Consider the following 16,616-nt stretch of genomic DNA (forward strand, 5'->3'; position numbering starts at 1 on the left):
AAGGACTTAGAAGCACTTCTTGTTAACCTGCAAGGCAATGACAGGGCTGGCATAGCCTGGAGCAGAGTGCTTCAATGGCTGAAAGGATAGAGATGTTAGGAAGCTAACACCCAGCCACTATAGGCAAGACTACCTCTTGTTAGGGGGTACCCAGCAAACTATGGTAAGTTTCCTCTTTATCCATCATATACAATTGCTTGTACTTACTTTCATGGCCCTTCACAGATCCGCACCTTCCCAGTTATCCACCCCACCTCTTAACACACCTAACATCCAATACCAGCCTCGTCCACGCTGATAGGATCGTCTCCATCCTTTATTCTACACTGCCCCTTTATGTATGCAATGCCCTCTCTGAACTAGTCTGTAAAGCCACTCTCCTCCTCCATCTTTTTGCAGGCAGTACACAAGAAGTGGCCTTGAAGATGGTTTGACCAATGATAGTGGAAATTGTTTAGAGTTGTTGAGTATTGCTGATAAGTTGGGTTTTCTTAAAAATTAAATTGTACATAAAGTGTATATAAATATTGTACATTCCGATGATCTCTCTTCCCTAAGTTTCCTGCCTGTTCTGATTCCATTCATAAAGTGATAGCAACTGTACAGTACCTTTCCTTCTACTTTATAGCAGTTTTCAGAATTGCACATTTTGATGTTTTTGCCATCTATTCCCTGGAAGACGTACAAAATGTCTCTTACAAGGTTTGCTTCAGTTATTTCAACATTACCTAAAAAAGAAAACATTGGTTAAGACTGTTTAGATTTGTAAGGATACTTAGATTATTCTTCTTAAAAGTTATGGATGTTGAATTGAAAAACAAAACTACTTCCTTCTATTTATTTTATCCATTTATTTTATTTATCCATGATGAAATTGTCCTGAGGAGGCACAAAGAAAGCCATTTGCCTATACCTGAAAACATACCAAAGCAGTTCAGCCATCAGATGTGTGTGCTCTAAACTTAGCACAACATTCCAGAGACTATGAAAGGAACAGACAGCCTTTACGGTCAACTCCGTTTTGATCTTACCATAAGTGCAGGTAGCCGTGAATAATTCCTTGTCCTTTCTTGACTGCACAGTTGAAACCTGTTTGTTGTTTCAGAGTTAATTTTTCAACAGTCTCCTTTGGAGACAATAAAGCTCATCCATGAAGGAGATCTGCTTATTAAGAAAATGTTTCTTATGAGAAAAATATCCTGGTTTCACATTTAAAAATTACTCCAATGTTGGGTGCTGGGAAATCACTCAAAAAGTTTTCACCTGTACACTCTTTGAATCTCAGGCAAAGTAAATGCAGAGATAAATTTAAGTTATGCTCCTATAAAAAGTTCTAGCTTTTGAGTCACTACAGCTTCAGGTGCTGGAGCATCCAATTTGTCCTCTAGTTCACAGCTCTGATTGAAGTCCAGACTCCTTTTGTGCCTCAGACTAGTTATCAATTTACAGAAGGCAATTCAAGACAGTGAGAAGCTTTTCTTCATTTGTTGGGTCTTCCAGTATCCTGTACTTTTGTGACCCTATTTGGAGGCTAAGAACTAAGCCATTTCAGTCTTGATGAAGTTCTCAGTATCAACTACAGATTCTTTCTTAATAGGATGCTGCCTCTTCTGGAATTGGCAAGAGAGCTGTCCTGATTTGGGAACCCCAATGAGTTCCTTTATCTTCTCCCCCAACTTCTGTAATAAGACACAGATATGACTGGTTTAGGCTAAGGAAGCCAGCTGGGTCATCTAAGGACACAACCTACAGAAGCCAAGAGAGGCTGGCGTCATATCAACATCCAGAACCTTAAATGTAGCAAGGTTTTCTGAACACCTCACAGACAAATGATGCTAGTCTATGTTATGCTTTAAAATACTCCTATCAGTCTAGAGGGTACAAATTCTCAAACATAGCTGAAAAATATTACCTGAAGAAGTTTATTTCACAACAGAGAAAAGAAAAGGTTCTCCAAAGTCACTGTATCTGCAGATCCATATGAACCTTCTCTTCCTTTCTCCCTTCTTCAGAAAGTCAATAGTCTGGAGGAAGGAGAGAGGAACTGAGGGCATACAACAGTGTGGTGGGGGATCCTTTTATAGTTTCAGCTAAAACGTGGGTGCACTCTCACAACTAGCATTTCAACTCTAGAACAGGTTCACGACTCTTGAACTGCACATTTGCAGAGGCAATATCAGAGAATGCCAATTAACAGTAATCAGCCTATTTACAGAGCTCTGTCATCATTTGTATGTTTTGTAAATTTCAATAGCTGCCTGTTTTTATATACGGAATGTGGTTTTACTCCAAAAAGTGACTGACACTTCATGTACACTTAATATAATCTGTTCCTTGTATGAATTAAGAGTCATACCTGCTGGTACATTGAGAAAAATAAGTATTTACTACTTTTCAAATTATATTAGCATTAAAAAGCTAACAGGACAAAAAAAGAACGGGCTAAATTATATATTTCCTCTCGTGCATTCACAGCATTGTTAATCAGATTCTAATTGCAAAGCCAAGTTCTGTCTTCAGTTACAAATGCACACTCCATTTGGTCTTTTTTTCCCCCTAGCAACAATACACATAATTGGAATAACCAGCTTGATTTTCAAATCCAGGATACATTTAGCAAGGCTGACAGCTAGGAGATCTTTTATTTGCTAACTGACCACATTTATTCAGGAAGCAATTTAAAAATATGGCATTGTGAGGCACCCTGTCTCTTTTTAGTCACTATTCAGCGTTGATCTTGTTCATACAAGAATGGGAGAGCTTTCTGAATACAAGGTGGAAGGTTAACTTTCCTCAACAGCTGCTCCACTGTTGAGTTAGCTAGTTAAACTGGTCAAATTCTTCACTCAGTTAATGTAAATCCATGAGTGACTCCTTCAAAGTCTATTCAGTCCAGACTTACAGCGATGTAAATAAGATAAATTAACCGATTATATTTTAAAAAGGAATGCACTATTCTATATTATCACTGAAAACTGTGTCAGCGAGGTGGTACTTCAAGAACTGTGTACTCAGGATAATAAAACACAGTTACACATTTTACTTATCCAGCAGATCCTTGCTAGAATGCGCATCTTTATAGCACGAATTTGGTTAACGCAGGGATCGCGCATGGATCCAAAATCCTACGTTCTAGCGGGGATCCAGTGTATATGTGAATATAAATGGTTCCATGTGTTATAGGGTTCTGTCCCTTTTGTTATCTATTTCCCCTAAAACTTTTGGTTATCATCATAGACACTGCAGGTTTTAAGAGCATATTCATTCAGAGCAATACATCTGCTCTACTGCTTGGTCCTGCTGTCCACAGCAATGGATTGGGTCTATGCTACTTGCAATATCGAAGAAAAGATTAATTTTGAATGGGGAGAATGTGTACTCAAACCATTTTTCCCCCCTCACAGCAGGAATGTAGAAAAGTTAATGGCCAAATACACTGATCTTTTGTATATGTGCTGTCTTCCTACCTTCAAATCTGTCCTCTTGGGAAAGTTCTTCACATATAGTAACACAATGGAACAGAAGCTATTCCCAGGAAGAGTATAGGATAGTCACAACAAAACAAGGAAACAAATAAGTTGCAAGGAAAAAAAAAAACCTTTAGCAAAAAGCATATTGCTCACCACTTGTCTCCCCTTCTCGCCTTGACCTTGGCACATTGCGAGACACAGTGTTTGGAAGGCCTTTTGAGGTAGAGCTTTGTAATGAAGGCTGGCCAGCAGTTAGAGCCCATGCAAGACGTGAACCCAGCTGTTGACGAAGGCAATCTCCCACCCCTGGAGCTTGATAGGATTGTCTAAAAAGACAGGAAGAAAACAATGTTAACAGGACAGTGTGTGAAGTCTACACAAGTGCTGCCTCTATCGTAGCTGTTCTGCAGATAAACTGAGGACCTCAGTATCCAAGACTGCAAGGCACGTAAACTTCACAGGCACCGAACTGAAACAGAGTGTAACGCAAAAAGAGAGTGACATGAAGATATTCACTAACAGGAACTGTGAACAAGGTAACCATATATCCTCTCAAACCCATAACAATATTTTGAGGTTTGCTATTTTTTAAAGTGCTTTGAAAATGTATGTAGATACCCATAGAGAATGTGCTTATTGCTGTAAGAAATCTGAAATCACTGGATAAAAATGCTAAGTATTCTTGAAAAATATTTTTAACGTCTTCATTATAGGCAAAATTTAAAATTTACCCTGGAAGGAGGGACTGTGGAGTTGGCGTTGGCCCATTCAGGGCATACATGCTTATGCTGCTGATCCCACTGCTCGCCATACTGCCCGCATTCTGGGCAGACTGAGCATTGCGGTCCTGATAATTCAATGGAAGGCTTTGAGGCCTGGCATAGTAGTAAGGAGTTGAGTGAGCATCTCGCGGCAATGCTTGAGCAAACAATGTGGCATAACTTGACGCCTTAAAGACAAAACACAAAGATCTAATTGTGAGTTACTTTAGTCAAACACGTCAGTAGCTAAAATAATTTTTTCCCCAACTGTGTGTCTGAACTGTTATTGCCTTTCCTAATAGTAAAATTAAAGTCAGGTATATACTAGAAAAGGTTTGCTGGTATAGCCATATCGACAAAACCCTCTTAATGAAGAGGCAGCTTATACCAGCCAAAGAATGCATTTGGTAGCAAAGTTCATTTCACTTGCCAAACTGGGGTATGTTATCCCAGCAAAAGGACATTTTTGCCAGCATAACTGCAACTATACTAGGACATTTGCTACTAGCAAAGTGTTGCAAAAACACCACATCCCCAACCAAAATTGCTATACCAGCAAAATAAATAAATAAATAAATAAATATCCACCCAGTATGGACTTGACCTAAGTTAAATCTATCCAAAGTGTTCCAAATAATGACTGCTTTGCAATGTTTCATTAATTATTCAGTTTTATGCTTAAAGAGAATAGCTTCTTTAATTCTCATTGTTAGAATATTTACACAAAATACATTTTTAAAAGCATCCTTATATTTAATGAAAAATTTCTTGCTTCCAGCCTTTCCGAAGACTTTGCAGATACTCCCCTTTTTGAAGAGGTTTGTTTTACTCTGGATATTAACATCTCTTAACATTCCCATTTGTGATTTCTACTGAATTTTAAAACATTTATTGAAGAAACACAGAACCCCTTACCTACCTTGTTAGACTGCTTACGTGGGTCTTCACTAAGGCTAAGCAAGAGGTAGAGTACTGACCATTTGTTTTTCAGGATGCCCTATTCAGAGATAGGCATGTATTAGATAATATCCAGTTAAACAGATTTGCTTCACAATTATTTCCAGAGTTTATTGCATTTTTACCCCTATCTTACAAACTAGATCATAAGAAACTAATTTCCACATTGTAGTTGTAAAGAGCAGGCTAAAACTAACACACCAAAACTACACAAAAACATAATTTAAATATACACAAGGAGGATGTCTGAAGTCATGTTCTCAAGGTAGTGACACTGAAGTTCATATGTCAGTTCTATGAAGAAAACTTCCTCCAGCATTCAGTATTCTTGTGTCACAAATTCTCAAGTGCACTGAAAGAGATCAGCTAACCAGCATACCAAATTTTAAAATTCACAGCTAACTATAAAGAAAGTTTACATACTGCTTCATGTCCACCATACATCAGCTACTCTTTGATTTAAGTCAGCATCTTGGATTAATCCCTACTCTCTACAATAGAAGTGAGGTGGAAGATCCAATCCTTGAGAAATCTAACAAATAGCTGCCTTTTCTCCGCTGATCCCCCTGCAGGGAGGCTCCAGAATAAGGGGGATCTCTAACCTGGGATTATAGTAATCTCCATGAAGAACACAGAGACAAAGGAAACTACCAAACTATTTATGAAGTCAGAAGCACAGAGATCACTCAACTCTGGACTGTACCAAAACAATAACCAAGAGAAAGGAAAAGTGGAGCTGTGTTGGCTGCTATCTTGAAACATAGCATTATCAATCTTTTAAATCTCAGTAGGAAAGTTGACCTGCAAGAGATAACTTAATGGTACAGCCATGTCAGATGAATTCCAGTGTATTCTTGTAAGGAGTAATAAGGACAAGTATATAAAGGTTTCCTCGTTTTCACTGCACATAAGTACACATGGAAGCATATACTCTATTCTAAACCACTAACTCACAAGTATAAAGGAGTTTGGTGGCTGACAACTTTCAAACAGGTTAATGATGTATCACTTCATGGGGAATCAGTAGCAGAGTGAGGAGAATGAGAGTTTATAGAATTTTCCAAAAAAGTGATTTTTTTCCCTCTTCTAAATTTCATTTGTCTAAATTCTGTACCAGTGCAATCTTACCAAATCAGGAAATTCAACTGTATGTAAGAAATCTTTACAATTTTGGTTTTGCACTTAACTCTAGTAATTTGTTTAAAACCAGTGTTACAATCACAAAAATGGAGAAATTGTGTTCCATGCACTTCTACCTCTCTTTTTCCATTTCTTCAATAGAAAGGCCCTTAACTTTAATTAAATTAAATATTATGTCAATAGTTTCCAGTATCCCTCTCTGTGTAAAATATACAGAGACAGATGATCCAAGTAAGATCATATGTCAAATCACTAGATTTCTATGGTCACGGACTCTCTGTCTTCCATCTTCTGAGACAATTTGTAATGAAGAACCCTAGATAATTTTGTAAAAGATCACTTTCTAGAACAGTGTTCTTTAATTAGAGGCTGGCAGGCCAGATCTGGCCACATGGGGTCTTCGCTTGGCCTGTTGGACATAAACTATGCTGCCAAGGGTTCCACTGCAAGGATAGTCCCACTACCCAGTTCCACCTCACCTCAGGCTTCCAGCAGCTCTGGCCCCTGTGCTATCTTGCCAGCCCCAGCTGCAGTATCCCCATGCTGGCCCACCCTCTGAGCATCCCGACACTCCCCACCTGACCAGCAGTACATGCCCGCTCAAAGGATGCTCTAAAACTGTGCAGGAAAAGGGGCCTCCTGCAGGGGAGCACAGGGGCCAGAGCCGCCAGGAGCAAGCTGGAACTGGGTAGTGGTGCCACCCTCACAATGGAGCCCCCAGTGGGGACAGGAAGGAACAGCTGATGCCCAAAAGGCCCTAGCAAAATCAAACAAACTAAAATTTCATACAGACAATGACTTGTTTATACTGCTCTATATACTGTGCACTGAAATATAAGTATAATATTTATATTCCAGTTGATTTATTTTATAATGATTAGTAAAAATGAGAAATTAAGCAATTTTTCAGTAACAGTGTGCTAGGACACTTGTATTTTTAGGTCAGATTTTGTAAGCGGGAAATGTTGAGAGCCACTGTTCTAAACCTTTTATCATTTTTGTTGCTCTCTTCTGGACTCCATCCAATTTATCCATATATTTTTTAAACTACAGTGACCAAAACTGGATGCAACACTCCAGCTGAGAGACAGTGCCTCCGGTGTTTTACATACAACACTCCTGTTAATACACCACAGAATAATAGTCTTTTTCACAGTTGCATCTCATTGTTGACTCATTCAATTTGTGATGCACCATAAAACTCCAGATCTTTTCAGCACCATTTTGCTAGGCAGTAATAGTTATTCCCCCTTTTGTAGTTGTGCATTTGACTTTTTCCTTCCTACTTGTAGTACTTTGTATTTGTCATTAATGAATTTCATCTTGTTGATTTCAGACCAATTCTCCAATTTGTCATGATCATTTTTAATTCTAATCCTATCCTCCAAAGTACTACCAGTCCCTCCCAGTTGGGTGTCATCTTCAAATTTTATAAAAACCATACCCTCCACTCCATTATCCAAGTAATTAAATATTGTCTAGTACCAGAATATTGACAAGATTCCTGGGGAACGCCACTAAATATTTCCCATCACTTTGACAGGTAGTCATGGATAACTACTGAGTATGATCCTTCAACTAATTTTGCACCCATTTTGCAGTAAATTTCATTTACACCACACTTCCCTAGTTTGCTTATGAAAATGTCATGTGTGTGTCAAAAGCCTTACTAAAAATCAAGATAACATGTCATCTTCCCCCCAACCCACCCCATCCACTAAGCCAGTAACCCGGACAATAGAAGGGAATTAGGTTGGTTTGGCATGATTTGTTCTTGACAGATTCCTTATAACACTGTTACCCTCTAGGTGCTTACAAATGGATTGTTTAATAATTTGTTCCAGCATCTTACAGGTACTGAATTTAGGCTGACTGGCCTATAAATTCCCTGGGTCTTCTTTGATCCCCTTTTTAAAAGATAGGTATTATATATACACACCAGAGGTGGCCAAACTTACTGGTCTTCTGAGCCACACACAATAATCTTCAGAAGTTCAAGAGCCAGAGCACACCTGCTGGGAGCCAGGGCTTGGGGACTCAGCCTCGCTCCTGCTGAAGCCCCAAACCCCGGCAGATGAGCCCCGCACAGCTGAAGCCCAGAGACCCTCCTCCCCACTGGACAGAAGCTCCTACCCCACCACCTCACTGCAAGGCAGAGGTCCCAAGTTTCTCCCCTCTGCCAACCCAGTCTGGTAGGGGGAGAATAGGGGGTGGGAAGGAGGCTTGCGAGCTGCATTTTAATGGTAAAAGAGTCACATGTGGCTCGCGAGCTACAGTTTGGCCACCCTTGATATTTACCCCTTTCCTGTATTATCATAGCACCTAAGAGCCCTAGTCATGGACTTTGACCACTGTACTAGGTGCTGTAAAAAAACAAAAACGTATGTTAGAAGTCCCCATAAGTCAGATGACTACTCCTTTCTGTGATTAGTTCAGATATTCAGCAACTGGGCAGGGCATCCAAATTCCACCCGCTGGAAACAACTGACCCAGCGAATATCTCATTAACAGAGGGGAAGCAGGAGGAAGAACAATGACGTAAGATTTTGATGTACTGGCAAGCCGTGATGTGATAAATCTTAATGTCAACTGATGAACAACAAATATAGCTTGTTGGATCATTAGATACACCCCACTAAATACATATGAACTGGTCTCGTGAGTCCAGGGAACGGAGATGGAATTAACAAGTACCAAGCAGCTTTCACTTTAAAGGAAAAGTAATTACTACACTTTTGAAAGAGATATTTTGCCACAGCTTTGGAAACTAAGTTAATCATAAAACACATATCCACACCATCACCACCCACATATGAAAATCTTTTCCTCCACATTTTATGGCTAATACAACATCTAACAGCACAAAAAAAATATTTCTGTGGAATCAGTTGTGTAGCTACTGTAAGAAGGGGAATGGTCCTGCTACTGTGGGGAACTTTCCTGGCTATCAGACAGCAAAAGTGCCTGAGTCCCTTGCTCCAACATCCTTTACCCAGACGCTTGCCTGACCTTAAGGACTTCCCTTTCCCTCTCCTGTGAGGCAGAGCCTTGTAATCCCAATATGGTTGGGCCCAGGATTCCTGGGAGGCTACACCCGCAGTCTCATCATGGTCACTTGGGTCAGGGCTAAGGTGTCCCCACCTCAGGGTACTGTCTCCACACCAGCCACTTCCCTGGCCCAGTGAGCACTACATTAACTTCAAACAAAATATAATTTATCGAACAGAAAGGAACACTATGTGCATAGGGAAACCACAAACAGCTGTAAGAAAAGTTCACAGTCTATTCCTCACATGTCCCAGAACTCCTTCCCAGGCCCTGGTTGCACTGCAGGGATACTATGGGTCAGACATTCTCTGGTGGTGGCCACATGCCTTCCCTCTCTCCCCAGCACCAGCCCTCCCTCCCAGCAGGGTCACGACCCCCCTCCAAGTCCAACCTGCAAGACCTTGTCTGGTGATGTGTCCCTGCGCTGGGCCCTCGTTCTCTCCAGCTGCTCATTGCACTTGATGCCAGTGTTACTTATGGCACAGTGCGCATACAGCTTCCCGCTGTAGCTCAGCCATGGCTGCTCTGCGCCGCTCTAGGTCCGGCACTGCTTTGGCTCCATGCTGCTGCTGAGCCTCCAGCCCAGCTCTGCTTTCTAGGCTGCTTCTCTGGACCCGCTGGCTCTGGCTGCTGCTGCTCTGCCTCCAGCTCAATTCAGGCTGCTGCTCTCCCCTTAGCTGTGTGCTACTCTGGCTCAGGCAGTTCTGAAGGAGGACAAGACCCCAGGCTCCTGACTCTCTCATTGGCCTACCTGCCTTGTCAATCAGGTTAACCTGCACTGCTGGCTTCTCCCCATGGGCCTTGTGGACTGTCAGTCTTACGATTTTGATTTCTCATTGGCCCTTCCCCTTTCTTTTGGAACTGGGAGATGGACAACCAAAGAAATCCCATTAAGTTTCAGTAAGGGGCCAACAGTCCCTTTACACTACTGTTAGCATTCAGAAACCATAGTGTGTGCACTTTTCAAAAACAGAAATAAAGAAATCATTCTAGTGCTTAGATACTACAATGACAAGCATTTAAGAGAGATTGGTACAGGGAAATGGGGAGGAGGGAAGAAGGTTCCAGACAATGCCTATGAAATAGTTATAGGCTTGTTCTGGTAGATGTCAACTAACAAAATGGGGGAGAGGGGGGGAACAGAACGTTAAAGCCTGTTTAAAAGTTAAACTATTTTATAGTCACATTCTTGTAATTGTGCTCACATCATCTATGATTCTGCTTCAAGCAATGTATGGCACTTGTGCATATATGTGTTATCATGGTTTAAATTGTGGTCGTTTTCATATGCTGTGTGTTCACATTACTCTTACCAACTGCTAGCTATAATAATACTACATTAGATCAATAGCAGAGGGTGCGTGTATGTATTTATTTTACACACAAAAGCTACCTTAAAAGAACAAGGTAGCAAGACTGCTGGCAGGAGGCCTGAGGGCAGCTGCAAGTTAGTGCTGCTGAAATGGAAGAACTGATGATGGAGCCTACTGCAACCTGGTGACACTGTCCATCACTACAGAAGCTAAAAAAGATATCTTGCAGATATGTGGAATGGATGGGGAAAGAAAAAAAAAGGAGTAAAGGTGAGCTGATAAGCTTAGCAACAACATTGGTATTTTCAGGCTTAGGACCTTACTTTTCTAAAGCATATGCTTAACTTTAATGACGTCTTAAAATTAAGTACATAAGTGTTTTCAGGACTGGGACCTAAACGCAGCAATCAGATTTACTGAATGTTTCTCATTTGTAATGAGACAGGTACTACCCATCAATGGTCCCATAGAGTCTAGTATTCTTTAATGTGGCATGAGAAAGGGCGCTAAACTGGGGACTTCTATGATTATGACAACACTTCTGGGTTTTGACCTGTAGGTGTGGGTATTCACATATTTTTGGTTGATCAGAAAAACACAATGCCTGTTCTGGGATCTGAAACGTTTTCATTGTCACCTTATGTGGACACCTTAGACGTAGTTTGTGGGCCCCCAGAGGTCTGTGGACCACAGGTTGAAAACCATTGTAATAAAGAATTGTTAACATGGTTCAGTGACACCCCTTATCTTAAAGGGGAAAAATAAGGACTGGAGTTTGGAACAAGAGCTTAGCAAGATCACAGATGCTTCACAAAAAAGTGCTAAAAAAGTCTTGGAGTGAGCAGCTGTTTCTTCCTAACCCACTGAAGTCAGAGACTCACTTATGCCCAAAAGTATGAGGGTTTATATTCCTTCCAAACTACTGTATGGAATTTTTACTCTTTCTAGATGTAACTCTGGATGTTCTCCATATAAGTGTCCCATTTTCATGTGATCTTGCTAAGCTCTTGTTCTCAATTATATTAGCCTTTAGAATTCACCACCACAATATCCTTAGTAGAACCATTTTTATATCCTACTTAACACACGTTATTTTTCTCCTTTAAGATAAGGGGTGTCACTGAACCATGTTAACAATTCTTTATTACAATGGTTTTCAACCTGTGGTCCACAGACCTCTGGGGGCCCACAAACTACGTCCAAGATGTCCACATAAGGTGACAATGAAAACGTTTCAGATCCTAGAACAGGCATTGTGTTTTTCTGATCAACCAAAAATATGTGAATACCCACTGTCATAATCAGATAGCTAAGGGTTAATGTCTCTTTCACCTGAAACACCTGACCAGAGAACCAATCAGGAAACTGGATTTTTTCAACTTTGGGTGGAGGGAATTGTGTGTCTGGGGTCTTTGTTTTCTCTCTGCCTGCTGTCTCTGAGCTTTGGAGAAGTAGTTCTGTTTTCTAATCTTTTGTTTCTAAGTGTAAGGACCAAGAGATCAGATAGTAAGTTATATGGTTTCTTTTCTTTGGTATTTGCATGAATATAAGTGCTGGAGTGCTTTGATTTGTATTCTTTTTGAATAAGGCTGTTTATTCAATATTCTTTTAAGCAATTGACCCTGTGTTGTATCATCTTAATACAGAGAGCACATTTGTATGTATTTTTCTTTCTTTTTATATAAAACTTTCTTTTAAGACCTGTTGGAGTTTTTCTTTACTTCAGGGAAATTGAGTCTGTACTCACCAGGGAATCGGTGGGAGGAAGAGATCGGGGAGATCTGTGTGTGTATTGAATTGGCTAGCCTGATTTTGCATTCCCTCTGGGTGAAGAGGAAAGTACTTTTTGTTCCAGAACTGGGAACAGAGAGGGGAAGTCACTCTGTGTAGTTTCACAGAGCTTGTGTCTGGGTATCTCTCCAGGAGTACCTGGAGGGGGGAAGGGAAAAAGGATTATTTCCCTTTGTTGTGAGACTCAAGGGATTTGGGTCTTGGGGTCCCCAGGGAAGGTTCTTCAGGGGGACCAGAGTGCCCCAAAACACTCTAATTTTTTGGGTGGTGGCAGCAAGTACCAGGTCCAAGCTGGTAACTAAGCTTGGAGGTTTTCATGCTAACCCCCATATTTTGGACGCTAAGGTCCAGATCTGGGAATAAGGTTATAACACCCACACCTACAGGTCAAAACCCAGAAATGTTGTCATTATCATAGAAGTCCCCAGTGTAGCGCCCTTTCTCATGCCACATTAAATGCTATGCCAAGAATGTGCAACATTTATAGCTGAACTCTGTTCAGTCAGTCAGTTTTCAGTCTAAGACTTCTACAGTAGGGGGCAACTGATCACAGGTTGAATTTCCAATGGGGTCTGCACCTCAATTAAAAAATTTTTTAGGAGTCTAAAAAGGAAAAAAGGTTGAAAACCACTGATTAAACTGGACACTAGGAAGTTTAGACTTGAAATTAGACAAAGGTTTCTAACCATTAGAGGAGTGAAGTTCTGGAACAGCCTTCCAAGGGGAGTAATGGGGGCAAAAGACATATCTGGCTTTAAGACTAAGCTTGATAAGTTTATGGAAGGGACAGTATGATGGGATAGCTTAATTTTGGCAATTGACCTTTGATTACCAGCAGATAAGTACGCCCAGTGGTCGGTGATGGGACGTGGGGTGGGATGGGATGGGATCTGAGTTACTGCAGAAAATTCTTTCCTGAGTGCTGGCTGGTGAGTCTTGCCCACACGCTCAGGGTTTAGATGATCGCCATATTTGGGGTCGGGAAGGAATTTTCCTCCAGGGCAGATTGGCAGAGGCCCTAGAGGTTTTTTGCCTTCCTCTGCAGCGTGGGGCATGGGTCACTTGCTGGTGGATACTCTGCACCTTGAGGTCTTCAAATCACAATTTGAAGACTTCAATAACTTGGACATAGGTTAGGGGGTTGTTATAGAAATGGATGGGTAGGTTTCTGTGGCCTGCTTTGTGCAGGAGGTCAGACTAGATTATCACATTGGTCCCTTCTGACCCGAAAGTCTATGAGTCTATGAAATTTTAATCCTGCACATTGGTTTTTGCTAACTAAAAATATCCCTACAATATTTCTCCCTATCACACTACACAAAACAGATGATGTAAGATACTGTCTATCTCAGTTTCACTGAGATTTTCATCAAACATGATAGATGTTCAAGTCTGAGAACTCAGGACACATTTAAAGTATTGATTTTTTTCCATCTCATCTGAAATTCTAGCCTTAGACTCCCCCTTCTTCTGATACATAGACTCTACATATTACCTTCTGTTGTCAGAAAAGACTGACATACACTGCTCTTTGACAAGTGCCTGTGTGTTAGGAGAACTCTCAAAGTCAGCAAAACCCTTAACCTTCAACATGAAAACCTCAGATCACTTAAAAACTCAAAATAAGTGGATTGCTTAACTTCTAAATCAATACATCGATACACTTCAGGACACATTATCCTAAAAATAAGTGGCAGTGAGATAATCCTTCAATTTTACACACAAAAAAGTAAACACTTCTATTTTTGCAAAAGCTACTTCCTTCCCATAAAATATCCTTTATGCGGTTATACGCAAACCAAAACACTGCTGATATTTTCCAATTTTACTTTAATCCAAGCTAGTTTCTGACATTTTGAACTATAGGCAATTTAATAGCAAGTCCAGAAGAAACAGATTGTAAGAATGAAATTATTGGTAAAGCCACACATTACTATACCTGTGAATGGAGTTTTCTGTAAAGTTCTGAAAACAAAGCAGCATCCGCTTCCCTTCTTTGTCGCACAACTGTCAAGAGGAAAAAGCTTCTTAGGGTACGAAACTTAATTCATCAATTATAGTAACAACATTATTTTGTATTGATACATTTGTGCAATTTATGGCGTGGGAGGAAAGCAAGAGGATAAAGACAGAGTTCATTTTCCATACACATGCACTCCTTAGCCTCTAAGGGTATGTCTACAGATTAATCAAACACCTGCAGCTGACCCAGACTCCAGCCTGAGCCCAAACATCTACACAACAATTTTTAACTCCACAGTCCAAGCCCAAATCAGCTGATCCTGGCCAGCAATGTCCATGCCGCTGGTCTTTTATTCCAGTGAAGACATATTCCCAGACCGCAGACAGAGGTCCCAAGAGTTATTCTATTTTTTTCTGCAAAATAGCATCTAGCAAAGATCATCTATTCACTTCACAATCACTATACAGGGGTTAAATGATAACGACTTTGGGTCCATACCAGTTGGGCCATAAGTAAGCAAGCCATTGACAGAGATAAAGTTGTATTCCATTTCAATTCTGAGGTATCATAGCTCTTTCTGATGATCTACAACATTCTACAAATAAATATAGGTAAGGACTTGCCTATACAGTAACTCTTCATGTAACATCCTAGTTATGTTCTTGAAAAATGCAACTTTAAATGAAACGATGGTAAGCGAATCCAATTTCCCCATAAGAATTAACGGGAATACGTGGGGTTAGGTTCTGGTGAAATTTTTTTCACCAGACAAGACATTATATACATATACAGTTTAAAATTATTTAAAATTTTTACAAACAGTTTAATACTGTATTCACCAATGATGATTGTGAAGCTTTGTTGAGGCAAGGCCGTAGCAGGGTTGGGGCACTCTACTGGGAATTCCAGCTGTTGAGCAGGGTCAGGGCGCGGGGCTTGTCCCATTCCGCCTACCTGGCACTCCACAGGAGCAGAGTGGGGGCTTGCCCGCTCCCCAGTTGGAAAGCTGGGCAGGTGGAACGGGGCAAGCCCCTGCGCCCCGACTGTGCTCCTCAGCTGGAAAGCTACGTAAGCAGAATGGGGGAAGCCCGTGCCCCAATCCTGCTCCCCAGCAGGAGCACTAGGCGGGGGGTAGGGCCAAACAATGTTATAAGAGAACATTGCAGGACTTTAAAGGAATATGTTCTCTAAAGGGTCAGCGACCTAATAACGAAACAACGTTAACCGGGACAATGTTAAGTGAGGGTGATAGGGAATAGCCAGCATGGATTTGTAAAGAACAAATCGTGTCAAACTAATCTGATAACATTCTTTGATAGGATAACGAGCCTTGTGGATAAGGGAGAAGCGGTGGATGTGATATACCTAGACTTTAGTAAGGCATTTGATATGGTCTCGCATGATATTCTTATAGATAAACTAGGAAAGTACAATTCAGATGGAGCTACTATAAGGTGGGTGCATAACTGGCTGGATAATCGTACTCAGAGTCGTTATTAATTGCTCCCAATCCTGCTGGAAAGGTATAACAAGTGGGTTTCCGCAGGGGTCGGTTTTGGGACCGGTTCTGTTCAATATCTTCATCAACGATTTAGATGTTGGCGTAGAAAGTACGCTTATTAAGTTTGCGGACGATACCAAACTGGGAGGGATTGCAACTGCTTTGGAGGATAGGGTCAAAATTCAAAATGATCTGGACAAATTGGAGAAATGGTCTGAGGTAAACAGGATGAAGTTCAATAAAGATAAATGCAAAGTGCTCCATTTAGGAAGGAACAATCAGTTTCACACATACAGAATGGGAAGAGACTGTCTAGGAAGGAGTATGGCAGAAAGAGATCTAGGGGTCATAGTAGACCACAAGCTTAATATGAGTCAACAGTGTGATACTGTTGCAAAAAAAGCAAATGTGATTCTGGGATGCATTAACAGGTGTGTTGTAAACAAGACACGAGAAGTCATTCTTCCGCTTTACTCTGTGCTGGTTAGGCCTCAACTGGAGTATTGTGTCCAGTTCTGGGCACCGCATTTCAAGAAAGATGTGGAGAAATTGGAGAGGGTCCAGAGAAGAACAACAAGAATGATTAAAGATCTTGAGAAATGACCTATGAAGGAAGGCTGAAGGAATTGGGTTTGTTTAGTTTGGAAAAGAGAAGACTGAGAGGGGACATGA

The 16,616-nt window shown here is 40.9% G+C and overlaps 1 protein-coding gene across 3 annotated transcripts in view; it reads right to left on the reverse strand.

Annotated features, from left to right (window-relative positions):
* TUBGCP3 (tubulin gamma complex associated protein 3) overlaps positions 1–16,616 on the reverse strand; it is a 112,606-nt gene that overhangs the window by 81,462 nt on the left and 14,528 nt on the right. For all 3 annotated transcript variants that reach the window (XM_030568809.1, XM_030568801.1, XM_030568816.1), the window contains exons 3-7: positions 14,420–14,487; positions 5,151–5,228; positions 4,202–4,419; positions 3,624–3,796; positions 610–728 (exon numbers count right to left, since the gene is read on the reverse strand). In XM_030568809.1, the coding sequence (XP_030424669.1) occupies positions 610–728; positions 3,624–3,796; positions 4,202–4,419; positions 5,151–5,228; positions 14,420–14,487 (656 nt within the window). The remainder of the gene's footprint in view (positions 1–609; positions 729–3,623; positions 3,797–4,201; positions 4,420–5,150; positions 5,229–14,419; positions 14,488–16,616) is intronic.

Source organism: Gopherus evgoodei, chromosome 1 (assembly GCF_007399415.2).
Source record: "Gopherus evgoodei ecotype Sinaloan lineage chromosome 1, rGopEvg1_v1.p, whole genome shotgun sequence".
NCBI classification, from domain to species: Eukaryota; Metazoa; Chordata; order Testudines; family Testudinidae; genus Gopherus; species Gopherus evgoodei.